This window comes from Marmota marmota, unplaced genomic scaffold, assembly GCF_001458135.2.
Source record: "Marmota marmota marmota unplaced genomic scaffold, marMar, whole genome shotgun sequence".
Lineage (NCBI taxonomy): Eukaryota > Metazoa > Chordata > Mammalia > Rodentia > Sciuridae > Marmota > Marmota marmota.
In genome coordinates, this window is record NW_025999960.1 from 3,907,779 (window position 1) to 3,927,031 (window position 19,253).

General features: G+C 40.6%; 1 protein-coding gene across 5 annotated transcripts in view; it reads left to right on the forward strand.

The window, feature by feature from the left end:
* Positions 1-8,555: 8,555 nt before the first annotated feature.
* Positions 8,556-19,253, forward strand: part of Bicd1 (BICD cargo adaptor 1) — a 230,738-nt gene continuing 220,040 nt past the window's right edge. For 2 of the 5 annotated variants that reach the window (XM_048802509.1, XM_048802510.1), the window contains exon 1: positions 8,565-9,395. In XM_048802509.1, the coding sequence (XP_048658466.1) occupies positions 9,183-9,395 (213 nt within the window). In that variant the 5' untranslated portion in view covers positions 8,565-9,182. Of the gene's footprint in view, positions 9,396-19,253 lie in introns of all 5 variants that reach the window. The other 3 variants (XM_048802507.1, XM_048802508.1, XM_048802511.1) reach the window with 3 other exon arrangements.

The following is a 19,253-nucleotide window of genomic DNA, read 5'->3' on the forward strand; positions in this document are numbered from 1 at the left end:
GATTTCTAAAGTCATTCAATGGAGAAATAATAGTCTTTTCAACAAAAAATGCTGGGACAATAGGATAGTCACAATCAAAAGATTAACCCTTTAAACACACAATATAAAAACTTAATTTAAAATGTATCAGAGACCTAGAACTATAAAATTTTAGAGTTGGGCTGGGGTGGCTCAGTGGTAGAGCGTTTGCCTAGCATGTGCGAGGCCCTGGGTTTGATCCTCAGCACCACATAAAAAATAAATAAGATAAAGGTATTGTGTCCAACTGCAACTAAAAAATAAATATCAAATAACTTAGAATAAAAAAAGGTTTAAATCATCATAAGCTCATATTTAGCACTGGATTTTTAGATATGACACCAAAAGCATGAACATCATAATTGGACTTAATCAAAATTGAAAACTTTTGGGCTGGGCGCGTAACTCAGTGGTAGAGTGCTTGCCTAATGTGTGCAAGGAAGGCCCTGAGTTGAATCCTCAGCTCCATAGAAACAGAAACAAAAACAAACCCTGTTCAAAGGGCACTGTCAAAAATATAAACATATAACTTTCAGAATGAGAAAAAAAATCTTTGCAAATCAAGTATCTGATAAAATGGAGTTGTATCTAGAAATACAAAGAACTCACACACTCAATAGTAAAAAGATAAATAATCCGATAAAAATGGGCAAAGTACCTAAACACACATTTCTCTAAAGAAGATATACCAGTGGTCAACAAGCACATGAAAAGATGGCCATTAGCCATCAGGGAAATGCAAATCACAAGTTGCCACTTACACTAGGGTGATTAGAATAAAAAATAAAAATTAGATATTAAAAGCGTTGTTGAGCATGTAGAGAAACTGGAGCCTCATACACTGGTGCTGGGAATGTAATGGTGTAAGCACTATGGAAATCAATCTGGAAGGTCTTCAAAATGCTAAACTTAGAGTTGCTGCATGACCAGCAATTCCACTCCTAAGTGTACTCTAGAGAAATGAAAATATATGTCTATACAAAAACTTGTACATGTTGTTTATGGCAGGGATGGGAGGGGAGGGTGATGGCTAAAGGATACAGTTTCCTTTTGAGGTGTTAAAAATGTTCTAGAATCCACTGTAGTGAAGATTGCACAATTAAAAATCACTGTGTAGTACATTTTAAATAGGTGAATTCTTTGGTATGTGAACTACATCTCAACAAAGCTGTTTCTCTCCCTTTCTTTCTTTCTTTCTTGGGGACCAGAATAGATAATCTCTAATGTCATTCCCAGCCTTAGATGCTCTCTCTAGTCAGGAAGGAAGAATAAGGACTGAACTGACCCTCAATTATAAATTTTCTCTTTATTTTATCTAACTGAAAAAAAGTCACCTCACATGGGTATTGACTTTGGAAACTGAAGGCTGGTTTCCCACCAGTCCTCCTGTAAAGGTTCAAGGACCCAGAATCCTTCTGTCTTGTTATTCCCTCTACATTACTTTCATTTTGGTTTTTTCCCCCATGGTCAAGGAAGGCTCCTGTTGTTTAGTCTTCACTCCAGCCAGCAGGGTTGCAGGGAGAGGGACACACCGCCTCATGTTAAGGACACTTCCTGGGAGCCGTGTACACTCCTTAAACCCAATGAGCCAGATCCTAATTGCATGGCAAGTTACTTAGCTTATTAACTTAAATGAGTGGTCACTTTCATTACACGACATGAACCTAGTGAGAAAGTGGGAGTTCTCTTCACTATGGAAGAAAGGACTAGATGTGGAGAGACAACTAGTCATGTGCTGTCCTCCTTGCCTTAACTCATTAGCTGCCTTCTCCCCTACTATCATCAGTTTCTTTTTCTCCTTGTCCTCTTGGCCACTCATTGACAAAATGACAGGGTAGTTCTGTATCATTGCAACTACCCATCATTTCTACTCATTTTCCCTCTGGAAAAAGGTAAACAACTATGTGGTTTTTGGTGACTAAACATGCATGATTTTAAACTTCAGCTTTTTTTTGGTTTGTTTGTTTGTTTTTTGGTACTGGGGATTGAACTCAGGCGCACTCAGCCACTGAGCCACATCCCTAGCCCCATTTTGTATTTTATTTAGAGACAGGGTCTCACTGAGTTGCTTAGTGCCTTGCCATTGCTGAGGCTGACTTTGAACTCGAGATCCTCCTGCCTCAGCCTCCCAAGTTGCTGGGATTACAGGTGTTTGCCACCATGCCTGGCTCAGCTGAGTTTTTGATTCAGCTAGTGACAAAGATGTATTCAAGTAATTTGTGTACTCTTTGATCCATTGCACTTTGGAAGACCCTGGCTGCACTGATTTAGCTGCTAGCATGTAGTTTTTTTCACAAGAGTGGTCCCCAAAAATAAAGATATTAAAAAAAAAAAAAGGAATTGGTATCTGACATAGGTGATACAAAACATTGCATCAGATCAAGAAAATCCAAGCTGGTCAGGTGACAAACTCTAAAAATATAATAAATGGCAATCAGAATGTTTTAGTCTTCCTTCAAAGAAAGAGTAAGTTATATTACTCTGCATATTGAAATATGCTGCCAATTATTCTGATTGCCCTCAGCCAAAATAGATGAGGAATTGATTTAATATTGAAGAGAGAATTAATAACATGAGATATGAGATTGCCCCCTGGATAAGTAAAAGCTGATGACAAAAATGGAATCATTAAGAATTTTGAAGAGATTTAGAAATCAAGATAAAAAACAAGATGGAAAAATTCAATCCCATATGTATGGAATTGTGACACCATACCCCATAAATACATGTTACATGTACCCCATAAATACAATTATTACATGTTTAAAAAAATTTAAAAATGAGTGGGCATGATGGTGCACACCTGTAATCCCAATGGCTCAGGATGGCTAAAGCAGGAGGATGGCAGGTTCAAAGCCAGCCTCAGCAACTTAGAGAGGATGTAAGCAACCTAGTGAGACCGGGTTTCAAAATTAAAAAATAATAAATAAACGGGGCTGTGAATGTGACTCAGTGGTTAAGGGCCCTTGGGTTTAGTCCCTTGTACAAAAAATACATAAATAAATTTTTTTAAAAAATGTAATTTAAAAAGAAAACATACTTCCAGCTTAAATTGAGTAGCGGAGAATGCAGTGGTTTCCTAGTGAAGGGATGACAGGGTTGCATCTGTGGCTAAGAAACGCAACCACAGAGAATCTGTTGGCCGCTGATTTGGGAGATGTAAAATGAGGAGAGAACATGGTTATTTGGCTGTTTTTGTTTTCCTGGAACAAAGAACTCCTGCTATAATTAATTGATGTCTTAGAAGAGACAAAAGATAGATGAGGTGGTGGAGCTGGGAGAACTCCCTGAACAAAGGAACAGGGGCGGTGGGGCTCAGGAAGCTACCTGAGCAGAGGAGTGGGCCTGCACCCAGAGATGCTCCCCAGCCTGGGCCAGGGGCAGCCCCTCGATGAGCAGGTATCTGAGCATCTTGGAGTCAGGTGCTGGCTCCAGAAGGCACGGATGGGGAAACCACACATCTCCCGTGGGGTCTCAGTGAGAGGTGCCCTTCTGCCAGTTGTACATAGCAGAGCACCTCAGTGGATCAAGACTTCACCTTCTCAGCCCAGGTTCTTCCTCCATCATTTCCGGGGGAGGGGGCAGAATTGTCTGCTCAGGCTGTCTTCTCATCTTCTATTTATTATAATCTAGTTCCCACCCTTTCTCTTCCACACAAACAACTCTTGTCAAGAAACCCATCTTTGTGTTGCTATATTCAGTGATGTTATCTTGTGTCCTTATCTTACAAGACCTTGACCTCTTGATGGTATACTAATGCTCATTGCCTCACTCTTTAATTTTTTTTCTTCTCACTTTTGCTCCCTTTCAAATGTTTCTCTCTTGATTTTCTTCCTTTTTACACTGACTGGTCCCCCTTAATTGCCTAGGTTGGCTTTTCCTCTTCAACTCAACCTTCAGCTTTCAATAGAAGGACCTCAGAGCTAGGTCCTGGACCTCCTTCTCTATTTACACCTTTCCTCAGACGATCCCATTCATTTCCGTGTTGTTGTTGTTTGGTGTTGCTGGGGATGGAACCCATGGTCTCCCACATACCTGCTAGGCAAGCACTCTACCACAGAGCCATACCTGCAGTCTCTCCATTTAATACCAATGGTTTCCTGAAGAAAATAGTTATACCTCCTAAAAAGTCTTTTCTTAATTCTGGCCTTACATTAAATTGTCTATTTAACATTTCTACTCAAATGTCTTCAAACTGTCTTAAATTTTATATGTCCAAAATAGAACTCTGAATTTCCTGCATCTGTCCCATCTAACTAAGTGACAAACCATCTTTCCAACTGTCCAAGTCAGAAATGAGGCCGGGCGTGGGGGCACACACCTGTAATTCAAGCAGCTCCGGAGGCTGAGACAGGAGAATCACACATTTAAAGCCAGCCTCAGCAATGGTGGGACACTAAGCAACTCCGTGAAACCCTGTCTCTAAATAAAATGCAAAATAGGGCTGGGGATGTGGCTCAGTGGTTGAGTGCCCTGAGTTAAATCCCTGGTACCCAGGGAAAAAAAAAAAAAAGAAATGAGAATTGACTCAGGATTCATATTTTCTCCTTATTCCACATCCAATCTCAAACCAGGTCCTTATAGTTTTACTTTTCCATTCCATGCCCCAATTGATTTGGAATCCATCTATTTTCCTTCATGCCATCATTCTCAGTCCAGATCACCATCTTCTTTCTCCTGGACAATAGCAATAGCTTCCTAACTAGTGACCCCACTCCTATCTTTCAGGGTTTTTTTTTTCCCCCTCAATATTGGTCACTGAACCAGTTCCTTGTATACTTCTATCTTTTTTTTTTAAGTATTTTTTGTAGCTATAGATGGAAGAAAGCATGCTTATTTCATTTGTTTATTTTTATGTGGTGCTAAGGATTGAACCCAGTGCCTCACACGTGCAAGGCAAGCGCTCTGCCACTTAGCCACAGTCCCAGTCCCACTTCTATCTTTTGATGCCTCTAATCTCACAATACAAATATTCTTACAGTCCAAATCATTTTGTTTTCAGTTTAAAGAATAACCAAAGACCTCTCATTACCCTGAGAATAAATCCCAGATTCCTCATTCTGACCTGCAAAGCAAGTATAATCCCTGTCTTTCCAGTGTTGTTTATTATTCTGTATAGTCTTGGACCATCTCTGTTTTGCTTATTAAACTCTAGCATTTGTGATATTTATTCTCTGCATTCACAAAGCTCTTTTCTGCTACAGGCTTTTACATGTTACTCTATTTTTTTTGGAAAGCTTTCCCCCTGCAACATTTTACATGTTCAACTCTTGTTCCTAAGATAATAGGATAATACATTATCACTTCTTCAGAGAGATCTCCAATGATCATCCTGTTACTTCTTCTTTCTGTTTTATCTTTGTTTTTTCTTCAAAAACTTTTTAAAAATGCTGCTTATTAGGTGTCAGATACTATTCTATTCATAATAGTAGGCTATATTATTATCCCCCTTTTAAGAATGAAAGAACAGAGAAACATATAGCAAGTATGTGTCAAAGTTGGATTTGAATCAAGTAGACTGGCTTGTCTTCTTAACCACTGTGTTCATCCTGCCTGCTAATGTCACAATTTAGAATTATCCCAGTAATTAATGTTTTTGGTGGTGGTTGTTGTTTGCTTTTTTTTTTTTTTCTTGTCCCTTTCAGAACATAAGCACTTCAACATAAGGAACTATTGACAACCATTATTGGTCATTGATTTCACAGTGCCTACTATTGTATGTTGTTCACAGTAGGTGTTTAATAAACATCTTTTAAATGAGTGAATGAATGAGTGATAGCAAAAGAAACAATATCCATGCTGACAAAGTTGGTGAGAGATTGGTTAGAGGACTATGGTACAAAATACAATTTCCCCCCTAAATATTTGTAAAAAGAAAGTTTCAGAATAATTGGAGACTGCTAAGATAAGAAAGTATAGGAAACCCTGCTTCTAGGAATAGTTTAAGAAATTATTTTCTGCTGGACTCAGAGGTGCATGACTGTAATCTGAGTGACCCAGAAACCTGAGGTAGGAGGATTGCAAGTCTGAGGCGCCTCAGTGGTTTAGCAAGACTCTGAGCAACTGAGTTTCAAAAAACAAACAAACAAACAAACAAATAAATAAAATAAAAATAAAAGATTCAAGGATGTAACTCATTGGTAAATAATGCTGTGTTCAATCCCAGTACCAAACCAAACCAAACCAAACAAAAAAACCCAAAGCAAAACCCAAATTATTTTCCATGTACCTGTCATTGATTTATAACTCATAGACACACACCCACAAGTATTCAGACATATATGAAAAAAGAGGGAATTGTAACTTGCAGTACTGGAAGAATTGTGTATAAGAAATTCTTCAAGTTAAATATCAACATATAAAGGACTGAAGTTGAACTAAGCAAAATCTTGAAGTGTTAAAATAGTATGCAGGCTTGAATAAAGTTAACAAAAGTGTATCAATGAGGGAAATGGGGGCAGGATAGAGCATAGGGAGTGGGCAGCAATGGAAACTTAGAACAAGAAAAGCCACAGAGGCAAACTCCATTTAGTTCTATCCCATAATACTCTATGTATTATGATTTCTTTGGAAGAGCTCTGCTTAGTTTGTGGAGTGAGGACCATTCAGGGACACAACACAAAAATCCCTACAGTTGTGAGTTTCATCTCTTTTGCAGCTCATGATCATTCATCAGTGTGATAAAGGACAGGTGCAACAGGGGCACACATGAGGGGCTTTTCATTTGGAGGGTGAGGCTTGGGAAGCATAAGTGTAATAATGGGATTATTATTATCCCAGCTCCTCTTTGATGTTGGAATTCATGGTGGCTGCACAGTTTCCCCTTTATTTATATCAGATAATTGCAAGAGAATATTTTGATTGTAAGCATTTAGAGGGAATCTTTTTTTTTTTTTTTGGGGGGGGGTCTGGTTTCTGAAGCAATGGAAATTACCTCCAGAGAGCCTGTTACTGGAATCTTTCTAAAGGTTTTTCATTTTCTTTTCCTCCCACACCATCGATTGTCTTCTTTCCTATACCATATGCACAGTGTAGGGTTGGTTTCTGCTCTCTGGTTCAGACAATTCACGCGTTGAACACATCGTGGCCACTGAGAAACAATTTGGAATAGGTGCCTCTCAATAGGAGAGAGGGAAGGAACTGGTGAGACCCATTGGTCTATGGAACCCATAGCCTCCTATTTACACACAACTGTTCTTTGCTCTACTGCTCTTCCTTTCCTTCTTAATTGTTCTCTCTCCTCATTTCTTTCCCACCCTTTTCATCTCTTTACTTTTTTTGTCCCTTTATGACACTTCTTCATCACTTTCATATTAATGTTGTTATCTTACAAACACATACTATTTTGTTGCTAAGCTTGTATTAGAAATGAGTGAAGGTGAAGCCAACGTAATAATCCATTTTAGGGCTTCATCGCTTCAAAGAGTTGCCTGACTTGAAGCAAATCACCCAACCTTCCTGTGACTTTCTTTCACCACCTATACATTGGAGACAGTGGCTCCTACATCACAGAATCCTTGTAAGAACTGAAGAAATTTGATATAACAAACTCAGAAGAAGGCTTGGCGCATGATCTCATGAACTCTTTGCTCTTATATTTACAGTGTTTGTTGTAGGGTATTATAGATACCTTGTAAAGGGAGTTTCATGGACATTTCTTTCATTCTTTAATGAAATAGAGTAAGGTGCCTCGATGGAAGAACCATTGGGAGGAAATAGTGCCTAAAGGCTTATTTGGTACATGCATTATAATGGTATTTTCCAGAGTAGACAATGATCCTGTGATAAACTGGACCAGAAAAGGTTGAAGGCAAGCAATCGTGTGTGTGTGTGTGTGTGTGTGTGTGTGTGTGTGTGTGTGTAGTGGGGATTGAACTCATTTTTTTTTTTTTTTTTTTAAACCACCAAGTGCCATTCCCAGCCCTACTTTTTGAGACTGGATCTCCCCAGGTATCCCAGGCCGGCTTCAAACTTGTGATTCTCCTGCCTCAGCCTTCCCAGTCGCTGGGATTACAGGCAAGTGCCACCATGCCCAGCAAGGAAAACAATTTTAGGGAAGCCTGTCTTGAGGGGGGATGGTAAGGCTCTTTAGTGGCGAGTTTGGTTGACCCGGCAAGACTAGAGGGGGTGAGGCGCAGGGAGAAGAGGATGAGGGAGGGCAAGTGTCTTAGGGGCCACAGCTAGGAAGCTTTGGAAGCAGCATTTATTAGGATGTAGGAAGCTAGGAAAGGTTACTTTGAGCCAGAGGTCCCACGGGTCGGGAAGAAGGTTGCGTGGGGGACCCTGACCATGCTGATTTTGTTTGCGTTCCCTTGGAGAAGGCACCAAGGCAGTTTCCTGAGCTTTGCCCACATGGCAGCGAGATAGTTGGGGCGCCCACACCACCCTCGGGGGCTTCGAAGTTCAGGGGACAAGGCTCTGGAAGGTACTCCTGCTTCAGCAAAGCCGGGCCGGGCGCAAGCGCCGGGCTTTCCTAGCTTCCCGATGCCTCCCCGCCAGGTCGGCCTCCGTCTCGCGCGCCGGGCGGTGCAGCCAGTGGTGGCAGCCTGCGCGCCTGGCGGGAGGCGCCTCGGGACGTTTCCGTCTGGTCCTTCCCTCCTCCCCCCGCGCTGACTCCATCCGCTCCCCGCCCCCTGCCTGGAGCCGAGGGCAGGCGGGAAGGGCCCTAGACTGCATCATTCCGCACCGGCTGCTGTAGGGCCAGAGGGAGCAGGTGGAGCGAGCGAGCGAGCGAGCTTGGAGCCGGAGCGCGCTAGACCCAGGGGGAGACTGCAGTGACGCTGCCGAGAGACATGGCGGCCCCGCGCCTCTGAATAACGGGATCCGGAGCCCCTCGCCTTCCCCGGCCGCCGCAGCCCAGGCCATGCCGCACCGCTGCTGACCGCACGCAGGGGCCGGCCCAGAGGACACATGCCGCAGCAGCTGCCGCCTCGCCCCTGAGCCTCTCGCCTACATTCTCCATGTTGCATTTCGCGTCAATTTCTCGGGCAGTGTAGCTGCCTCGGCCAGCAGAGCCGTCAGGGTATTGCTTTGCTCATTCATCCAGGCACACTTTTTCTTTTCCATTTTTGCTTCCCCTCCCCATTTGCTTCTCCCGTTCCCCGCCTGTTTTGCACCCATCTCCCCGACCCGGTCACCCCCACCTGCCTCCATCCACCGGGGCTATGGCCGCAGAAGAGGTATTGCAGACGGTGGACCATTATAAGACCGAGATAGAGAGGCTGACCAAGGAGCTCACAGAGACGACCCACGAGAAGATCCAGGCTGCTGAGTACGGGCTGGTGGTACTGGAAGAGAAGCTGACCCTCAAACAGCAGTATGACGAGCTGGAGGCTGAGTACGACAGCCTCAAACAGGAGCTGGAGCAGCTGAAGGAGGTGAGTTGCCTGTCACCTCTTCCCTGCTCGGCCGCTCCCCCCACTCCCCTGGCCCACTCGTCATTTATAAAGAAGTCGGAAAGGATGCAATTGAAAGGACTTCATCTTAGAGTCCTTTGTTGACAAGAAAAAAAAAAAAAATGGAAAGAGTCCATTGTTTTCCACCCCAAGAGAAAAATTGCCCAAGAAATGAATGTCTCAGCTGAAATTCTGGAGGCCCTGGCTGTTTAGCCTGTGGGGGAGGGACATTCACTGGAGTCCTCAAGTATTAGCTCTCTAAGGCCATATAGAACCGGGTTGGAATGGATAGATCAAACTTCTCAAAACTGTTATTTCAAACCCAGGTTTCAGTAACAATCCCACAATCCACACAGATGACCAGTATGTTTGTGCCTGAAGACCCACAGTTTCAAGATGTAGAATCAGTAGTACCTTAGCTTTTTGCTAAATGCAACTGCTTCCTAGTGAGGTAGGGAATTGTCATTGGGAGAACTGGCAATTCCATTTGACAAAGGCTGGGCAATCTTCTTCATTCTCCTTGGCTTTGGTCATTCTTGTTACAGGGCTGTTAGAGCAAAACAACTTTGCTGGGTGATCTTGCTGCCTTGATTTCACCTCTGAGCCAGGCTGGGCCATGCCCAAGTCTTATGAGGTCACCCTGACCATGGGGAAATTGAATGGCCTTCAGATGGTCTGAAAAAATGGTATATATCAAATATGTGGGTAGCCCTGCATTTCAAATGAGGCTCTTCAGGTTAAAATGACCATATTTATAAAAGCAGAATACACAAATGGGCCATGTATACTGTTTGTTGTCTTTGGTCTTTGGCTTCTTTTAAAGACTGATGTATTGGAAGAAAATCATGAATGTGCTTTGATTTTCTATCAAGCACTTGTGAGAACATATATATTGTTTAAAGCACTCAGTCTCTTTTACCTGATTCTGTAGGCACTATGAGTAGCAAGTCACCAATTATAAATTTTAGTGTACATATGCACTGCTTTTCTGTATGTCAAGTCTTTATTTTTGGGTGCGTATTAGCATTTTAAATGTTATGCACATACCTTCAAAAATGTTTTTCTTATAATGTAAATTTATTTTAGGGGAGGGGAAGGCCTTATTTGTGTGTTTTTATAACTAAAAGACTTGATTTATGATGTATCTAATCAACCTGCCTTCTAATTTAGCACATAATATGGTAAGCATTTATACTTTCAGATAGCTTACTTTTATTCAGATAGTAAACAACCAAAAAATAGATGTGATAATATGGTTTAAAAACCTCAACTAGAAATACAGTATTTGTGTACCAGGCTGTAAATTCATGGCTTATGTTTTTCTTGGTATATGCATGCCTATTCTTAACAACCACTGGACTTGTTTATATTTTCCAACTTAGATTAGTTGTTAGTCTGATGTGATGCTGAACCTTATGAAGTACGGGAACAGGACTATGACTGTGATTCTCAGAGATATTTTGATGTTGTTTTCACCTATCAACAGTGCTTTGCCAAGATGGAGAAGTGGAAACCAGACAGTATTAGGGCATCACCTTTGTGATAAAGGAGGTGGATTTATTTCATGACATGAAATATAACTGTAGCTGACCTTCCTGCTTGATTCAAACAATCCTTCTAGGGATATTTCTGTGTCATTGCGCTTACTCTGCGTGGAAAATCTTAACGCAGTTGTCTTTTGCCTTTAATAGACCATGAGCTCTTAAGTCAGGGAACCTGCCATTTATTTATTTATTTATTTATTTATTTATTTATTCAAACTTGATGGACAACATTATATGTACTTATCATGCATGATGTGATGTTTTGAAGTATATATACACGGTGAGATGGTTAAATCTAGCTAATTGACACATGCATTACCTCACATAGCAATCATTTTTGTGGTAACTCTTAACACCAATTCTCTGCACTTTCCAAGAAATATATCATCATTAACTATAGTCACCATGCTGTGTAATAGATCTTTTGAACTTAATCCTCCTATCTAACTGTAATTATGTCTTTTTTTGATCAGTGTCTCCCCAGTTTCCTTTCCCTCAACACCCCTAGCCTTTGGTGACTACCCTTCTACTCTCTACTTCTATGAGATTAACTTTTTTTTTATTATACATATGAATGAGATTATGATATTCATCTCTCTGTGCCTGGATTATTTCATTTAATATAATGAACCTGAAGAAATCTATCTTAATGAACATTGCATCCAAAATCTTTAACCAAAGCTTAACTCATAGAGGGTATACAATAGATAGTTTATAAAAGAATCAGTTTATACTGGAAGAAGATACCTTTTTCAAGTATTCACTAGTCCATATTGGTTAGTGTCAGAGAGAGACTAAGAAAGTAGGAAGTGTAGGGAGTAACTACCTGTAACAGTGTCATCATCAGCAATGAGAAAATGGGAAAAAATTTCGTGGCAATAATATAACAGTGGCTGCTTATTGCAGAATAATACAAACACCAATTATATTTTTTTCTATAGAAATTTAAGGCAATTTAGTTCTGTATATCAGAAGGTTAAAAAAAATGATCAGGATTATTTTTACCAAATGGTATTTATTCATATATGTATTTTGAGTTACCTTTAGCATAAACAAAATACAATTTGTGGTTCCTAATGAATTGGCACAGTTATCTGAAAATGTATCTTAGGGTAATAAAGCAATCATTATATTTGGTTATAAAGTACATAAACTTATTTTTATCCTTTAAATAAGTTTATGTACTTTAGTTGGGAGCATTACTTCAGTGAGCTAAATCAGTCTCAAGTAATATTTTCTGTCTCTAAAGTCCATCCCAAATACTTGTGCAAACTGAGATATTCCAGCGATGATGTCACACGGAAGCCATTTTTTAAAAACATTTTGTGACTGCTCTGATTTCTCAGGAATATAGAGAAAACAGTATTGTTGCATTAAAACTAAAAAGCCAAGTATAAAAGGACTCTGGCTTATTTCTAGGTTCTTTCAGCAGAAATGATTCATTGAAAAATAACCGGAATAGTTTATGGGAAATATCAACAGAAACTAGTGCACTGAATTCATTTTGGACATTAGTAACTTGCAGTTTAGCATCATGACTTAGCTTTTGAAAATCATTTTGTTTTCTACAGTGAGTACCCAACAGTGTTGCCAACCTCCTTCCCAGACTAGGTAGTGCTGTGACAGTATTGCAGGGGAGAAATGTGGCCTGAAGGAAATAACAGAAAAAAAAATTCATTAATATTTTTCTAGTTATTTCTTCTCTCAGCCCAATTGCTTTTTAGTCTGGTCTGATATTGTTTAGGACTTTGCCTTGTGGTGAATTACAAGACTGCTACAGTTGTGTTCACAGAGGAACACAATTGAAGAAAAAGTACCAAGGATCTAAAAAAAAAAAAAAGAGAGAGAATGTCTGACATCATGATAATGTTCTCCATTTCCTTATACTTGCGGCAGCATCACGTTCACTAGAATACTTGACCATGGTTTTATGATTTCACAAATAGTGTTTGTTCTTCAGTGGTCCCAGGGGCACACCTGCCTGGTTATGCTCAGGGCCTGGTTGATGATATGTTTGGGATATGTGCAAATCAGTGCTGTGTCTGTCTCCCAGGCCAAAACAGTGTTTGAAGAAGAGTCATGGTTCTAAAATAAGTAACACTATAAATATACATCCATAAAAGACTCCAAATTTTAAATTTGAAATTTTTCTTTTACTTCAGAATGGTCAAAATTGGAAATAAAAAAATTTAGCAAGATCCCCTAGAAAAGAGTGATTCAGCATCTACTGGTAGCATTTTAGAAGACATGTCGTGTGACAGTCTTAGGAGCGTTCTGCAGCTAGGCTACACTAGACAATATTCTAGGAATCTTCAACTCATTTTCTGCCTTGTTTTCTCAACCAGGGTAGGTACCAGCTGCTGAAGAAGTACTTTCTGGGCATTGAGCAGCTTTTCAGGGCCGTAGTTAAATTGTTCAAATATAAACATTTACTTCTGCAGTTTTAGAGATTGTTACATAGGGATCTGAGGAAAGTCATTTAAATTGCTTGTATTCCTCTTTAAACAGAATTAGTTTTTATTTTTCACATGCTTAGAAAGATTGTTAGCTTCTTTTTATATCTGTACGTTCTAAATCACAAAATCATATGGAGAAAAATTTCTCTGATTTCTTTTCCAATCTATGTGAATAAATGTGAAGAAAAAGTTAAGACTTAATTGATATATCTAAATTTTTATTTTAATTTCTCTTTTACTTACTTTATTTATTTACTTAGAAGTACTGGGTATTGAACCCAGGGGCACTTTCCCACTGAGCTACACCCCTAACTCTTTTTTAAATTTTCATTTTCTGTTTTGAGACTTGGTCTTCTTAAGTTGCTGTGGCTGGTCTCCAACTTGTGATCCTCCTGCCTTAGCCTCCCTGAGTAGCTGGGGTCACAGGTGTGTGCCACCCACCTGGTTTTTTTCTCTTACTTTTTTTTTTTTTTTTTGGTACTGAGGATTAAACCCAGGGGTGCTTTACCACTGAACTATGCCCCTGCCCATTTTATTTTTTTATTTTGAGGGTCTCACTAAGGTATTTAGGGCCTTACTAAATTGCTGAGACTAGCCTCGAACTTGTAAGCCTCCTATCTTAACCTCCCAAGTTGCTGGGATTATGGAAATGCACCATCACATCTTGTTCTCTGTTTTTAAAGAAGAAATATTTGCATTTATTATCACATTAATTAAAAAATCTAAAATATTACTGACATACACTTTGGGGACTGTTACAAACAACCTCAATAATCAATCACTTTCAATCATCTCTGTCTTTTTTAACCTGTTTTGTCAGATTTATACCATCTCTCTTTCTTTTTTTGGTACCTAGAATTGAATCCAGGGGTGCTTAACCACTGAGCCATTTGTCTAGCCTTTTTTAAAATATATATTTTATTTAGAGATAGGGTCTATCTGAGTTGCTTAGGGCCTCCCTAAATTCCTGAGGCTGGCTTTGAATTCACAACCCTCTACCTCAGCCTCCTGAGCTACTGTGATTATAGATGTGTGTGGCCACACCCAGCTCCATCTGTCCTTTTTATTTCAACTCAAGGAGTCATCTCTGACAAAGTTATTTCTCAGATATGATTTAAGCAAGATTTTTATAATCTTTCATCATCTTTACCATGTTTTTGTGAATATGTATACCAGCTATAGTTTGAAATTTTTTACAATTTCTGGCTTAAAAATATTCTGCCCTGTCATCCCCTTAAATACACTTGCACTTATGGATATTGCTTTCCAAATTTGAAAATGTGATAATTACTTGCATGTTGAAATATGTGGTAAAGGACTTTCTCACACATAAAGTTTTACCTGTAATTGTGGCTTTGAAGGAGAGAAGGGTATGAAGAGATGCAAAGTCTTACCATTAAACAACTCATTAAGAAGGAGAAGGGATATGAAGTCAAGTGCCAGAGATACAGTTGGGAAAGGGTGCTGGCCTTGTTTTGTCTTGGGAATGGGGAGCCACCCCCAGGAAATGACACTGTAGCTGTGTTTGATGCCTCACACCTCATCTAATTGAATCTTCGAAATTATTCAGAGACTTATTACTCATTTTTATAGATAAGAAAATAATACAAATAAGAAAGCACTGAACTAGATAACAGGCTCCCTTAGGTCTAGGTGCTTTGTAGGCCGTGTCTCTGATTCTTAACAGCAGTCCCTGTACAAAGTAGATACTGTGTGTACTGGGTCTTGGAGAGGTCAAGGGCCCTTCTCAAGGGCACAGAACTAAGTGGTTTAAGAAGCCCACTTTCTTTTCAGTGAACCATGTTACATCAGAGGTGAAATGTCTTGACCAGGGCCACAAGTGCAGCTTCGAAGGTCATGGCGATGGTCATAGAGGGTAGATTCTGTGTAGTGGGGCGGGCAGTGGCAGTGGGGATGGGGAAGAGGAGACACATCTAAGAGCTATTTAGGAGTCAGGATAGAATACAGTGTTGGATATGACTGGCGTGGAAAGTGAGCAAAGAAGGTGGAGTTGAGAAGCTCAGGATGACAGAAGGTGGTTCCATTTACAAAGGCAGATACTATGGGAAAGAGCACTTTTAGAGGGCAAAATTGTTGCGTAGGTTTTATGAGTCCTTTTAATTCATGTTTTTTTTTTTTTTTTTTGGATAAACTTGCTTAGAATCTAAGCTGCTTAGGACCTAAGTTTCTTAGGACCTCACTAAATATCTGAGCCTGGCCTTGAATTTGAGATCCTTCTGCCTCAGCCTCCCAAGCTGCTGAGGTTATAGGAGTGTACCACTGGGCCCAGCTTTAAATTTTATTTTTGAGATAGGGTCTCGTTGAGTTGCTGAGGCTGCCCTCAAAGTTAAGATCCTCCTGCTTCAGCCTCCCATGTTGCTGGGGTTACAAGTATGTATCACTGTGCCTTAAAACATCAGACAAGGGGCTGGGGATGTGGCTCAAGCGGTAGCGCGCTCGCCTGGCATGCGTGCGGCCCGGGTTCGATCCTCAGCACCACATACAAACGAAGATGTTGTTTCCGCCGAGAAATAAAAAATAAATATTAAAAAAAAAAATTCTCTCTCTCTCTCTCCCTCCCTCTCTCACTCTATCTTTAAAAAAAAAAAAAAAAAATCAGACAAGATCCTGATGTTTTAAGTGTGAAGAAAATAGGGCTGATTAGGGAAGAAAAGTAAAGAGACTCAGAGAGGGTAGGTGACTCTGGAAGCTGGGGCTGGGGAAAGTGGCCCAGGGTCTACTTATCTGGGTACTGAGAAGGAAAGAAACATAGGTGTATGTCAAAGAAACTGGTGGAATTTGGTCGTCCCCATAGTAAGCTTGTGTGATAACACCAAGGGAAAAGGTGGACGGTTTTGTGGGTGAATTAGCAGTGATTTTGCTTCCTTGCCTCGTTGGCTGGTGATGGCACTACATGTATCAGCAGAATACCTGGCGGATTTCCACGGTCAGCCAAGCTGGTCCTGCAGTGTGATCACATCCTGTCCATTCTGGATCTTGGTGAGAAGCCAGGATGATTCAGGCAATTGGACCTTATTTCATTATCCATCTTTGCTCTCTGATAGTTGGGTTCTGAGATCGTTGATTAGGATCTTAATACAACATCTCACAAAGGTGGGGAGAAAAGGGTGGAAAATAGGAAAATGTCAGCAAAAGTGTCACACTCCTTACAAAATAAAATTGGAGACTGGCATCTTTTCCTTTTGGGATTTCATTACATTGTCTACAAAATTAAGATCGAGGGGCTAAGGATGTGGCTCAAGGGGTAGCACGCTTGCCTGGCATGCTTGCGGCCCGGGTTTGATCTTCAGCACCACGTACAAAGATGTTGTGTCTGCCAAAAACTAAAAAAAAAAAAAAAAAAATTAAAAATTCTCTCTCTCTCTCTCTCTCTCTTAAAAAAAAAAAAAGACAAAATTAAGATCGAACCCAGGACTGCCCTACCACTGAGCTTTTTATTTTGAAACAGGATCTTGCTAAGTTGCCCAGGCTGGCCTTGGTCAATCCTTTTTTTCAGCCTGCCAGTGGCTGGGATTAGAGGTGTGTGCCACTGTGCCTGGCAATTTGAGTTTTTCTCTTTGCATTAGACTGCTCATTATCTCTTGTTCTCTCATTTATTCATTCAGAAATCTGTATTGAGTGGCTATTTGTTGGACAGTGTGCCACTCGCTGAAGATACAGTGTTGCATCTGGCACCCAAGGAGAGTCAACAGATAGAATCACACTTCAGATGAGAGAAGTGCCCTTAGTGAGCAGAGACTGGCTTGGGAAAAGTGTGATAGGGCACAGTATCCCAGGGAGGTGACATTTGAGCCCAGACCTGAGAGAACAAGGAGCTGGAGCTAGGCATGTGGAGATTAGACAAAGTGATTTTTAGGAAGAGGGACTAGTGCAGAGATCTTGGAACTCTATTGCTATTGTTAAGGGGCAATGATCACTTTCTAAACTGTGTAAAAATAGCCATTTCTTGTTGAAAAATAATTATTCTTCAAAGCAGTGCATTGCTACTGCTGGGGGTGGTGGTGCACGCTTGTAATCTCAGCAGCTGGGGAGGCTGAGGCAGGAATATCGCAAGTTCAAAGCTTGCAACCGAAATGAGGCGCTAAGCAACTCAGTGAGACCCTGTTTCTAAATAAAATACAAAATAAGCCTGGGGATGTGGCTCAGTGGTCAAGTGCCCCTGAGTTCAATCCCTGGTACTGCCCCCTGACCCAGGAAAAAAGTTAAAGTAGTGCATTGCCTTTGAATTTTTCTAATGAGGTATCAGGTCTCAACATGGGAAGTTTTTCAGCAGAGCCTAGATATCCCCAAGGTCTTTTCTTAGAAGATTTGATGGGAACTAGTATAATGTTAAGACCACGTGGTATTTATCAAAATACTGCTACTTGAACCCCACTCCAGCACAGCTGAGTCAGACACTGGAGGTGTATCTGGGCTTCAGTATGTTTATCCCCTGTCATTAATTGGTGCTGAGAACGTCTCTTCTGCATATTTTCAACTCCAGGATTAAATGACTCCATGGGAATAGAAGTGTTCAGTAAGAAAAGCTGGGAAGTTATGAGCTTATAATAACCCTTGATTGCATGGTCTTTTAAAACTTGTTTTCTTTACTTTGTGGAAATGAAGCTACTGTAAAGCTTTTTGAAAACCAATAAACCCCACCAAAAACTTAGCTGCATTAGACAGGGAGATAAGATTAAATTTGACTGCATTTAATGTTCCATTCTTGAGGGTTGTTTAAAATTTCTTTTAAATGTTATTTGTCTCAGGACAGTGGCACATGCCTGTAATTCCAGTGATTCAGGAGGCTGGGGCAGGAGGAGCACAAATTCGAGGCCAGCTGCAGCAATTTATCAAGACCCTCGGCAACTTAGGGAGACTGTCCCTATGTTAAAATAAAAAAGGACCAAGGATGTAGCTCAGTGGAAAAGCGACCCTGGGTTCAACCCCCAGTAGCCCCCAACCCAGTTATTTGTCTCCTTTGTTATATCTGCTCTGTTGGCTTAATTCTGTTTGCAGTTGTTTATGATAACTTTACAAGGTTGTAAATAGAATATTAAAGAATTTCTTTGAGGGATTGGTCTTTAACTCATGGGTTATTTCAGTTGTTCTTTTGGTTATGCATGCTGTTTTCAAATATTATTTTAAGGAGAAAAAGCACTACTCTAAAATGTAATGTTTAACTGCCATGTTCCTATCTTTAAATCTAGAATGGAAAATAGGAAAGCTGTTTACATTGATGGGAAGAAGGCAATAACACTAGCAATTTCCTGAGGAATGTTTTCTTTCACAGTGTGGCGTGGGTCTGTAATAGAAGGTTCAGAATCATGGGTCTTTGTTTTTGCTTACATACTGCAGAGTAATGTGGAATCAAATGCCACCACTCAAGAGCCCTTAGCCATCAATTTTTGAAATGGAAAAAGATTTACATTGTGACATGGATGGGCCTGTTGATAAGCCTCACTGATTGCAATTTTCAAGATGGCTGTAGGTGATTTTCCCAAGTTGACCTCGGGTGAGGTAACTAGATGGAGACAGAATGAGCTTGATCTTGTCCATGACTTCTCTTTTGAGGTGGAGATATTGGCATGCATGGCCACTTTCCCCCCTTTAAATCACAAGCTGGTTTGTTTTTTTCTATGGCTTATGTGCTCAGAGCCTTTAAGCTCAAAATATCAGAATATAATTAGGAAGAAAAAGGGGAGGGGGAGAAAGGGGAGGAAGGGAGGGAGGGAGGATACTAGAGAGAGGGGGGGGGGAAGAGGGAGGGAAGGAGGACCCTGCACTCCCAAACCAGTTGTAAGTAAGTAGCTTTTTCTGTTGGCTCTTTGGATATTTTA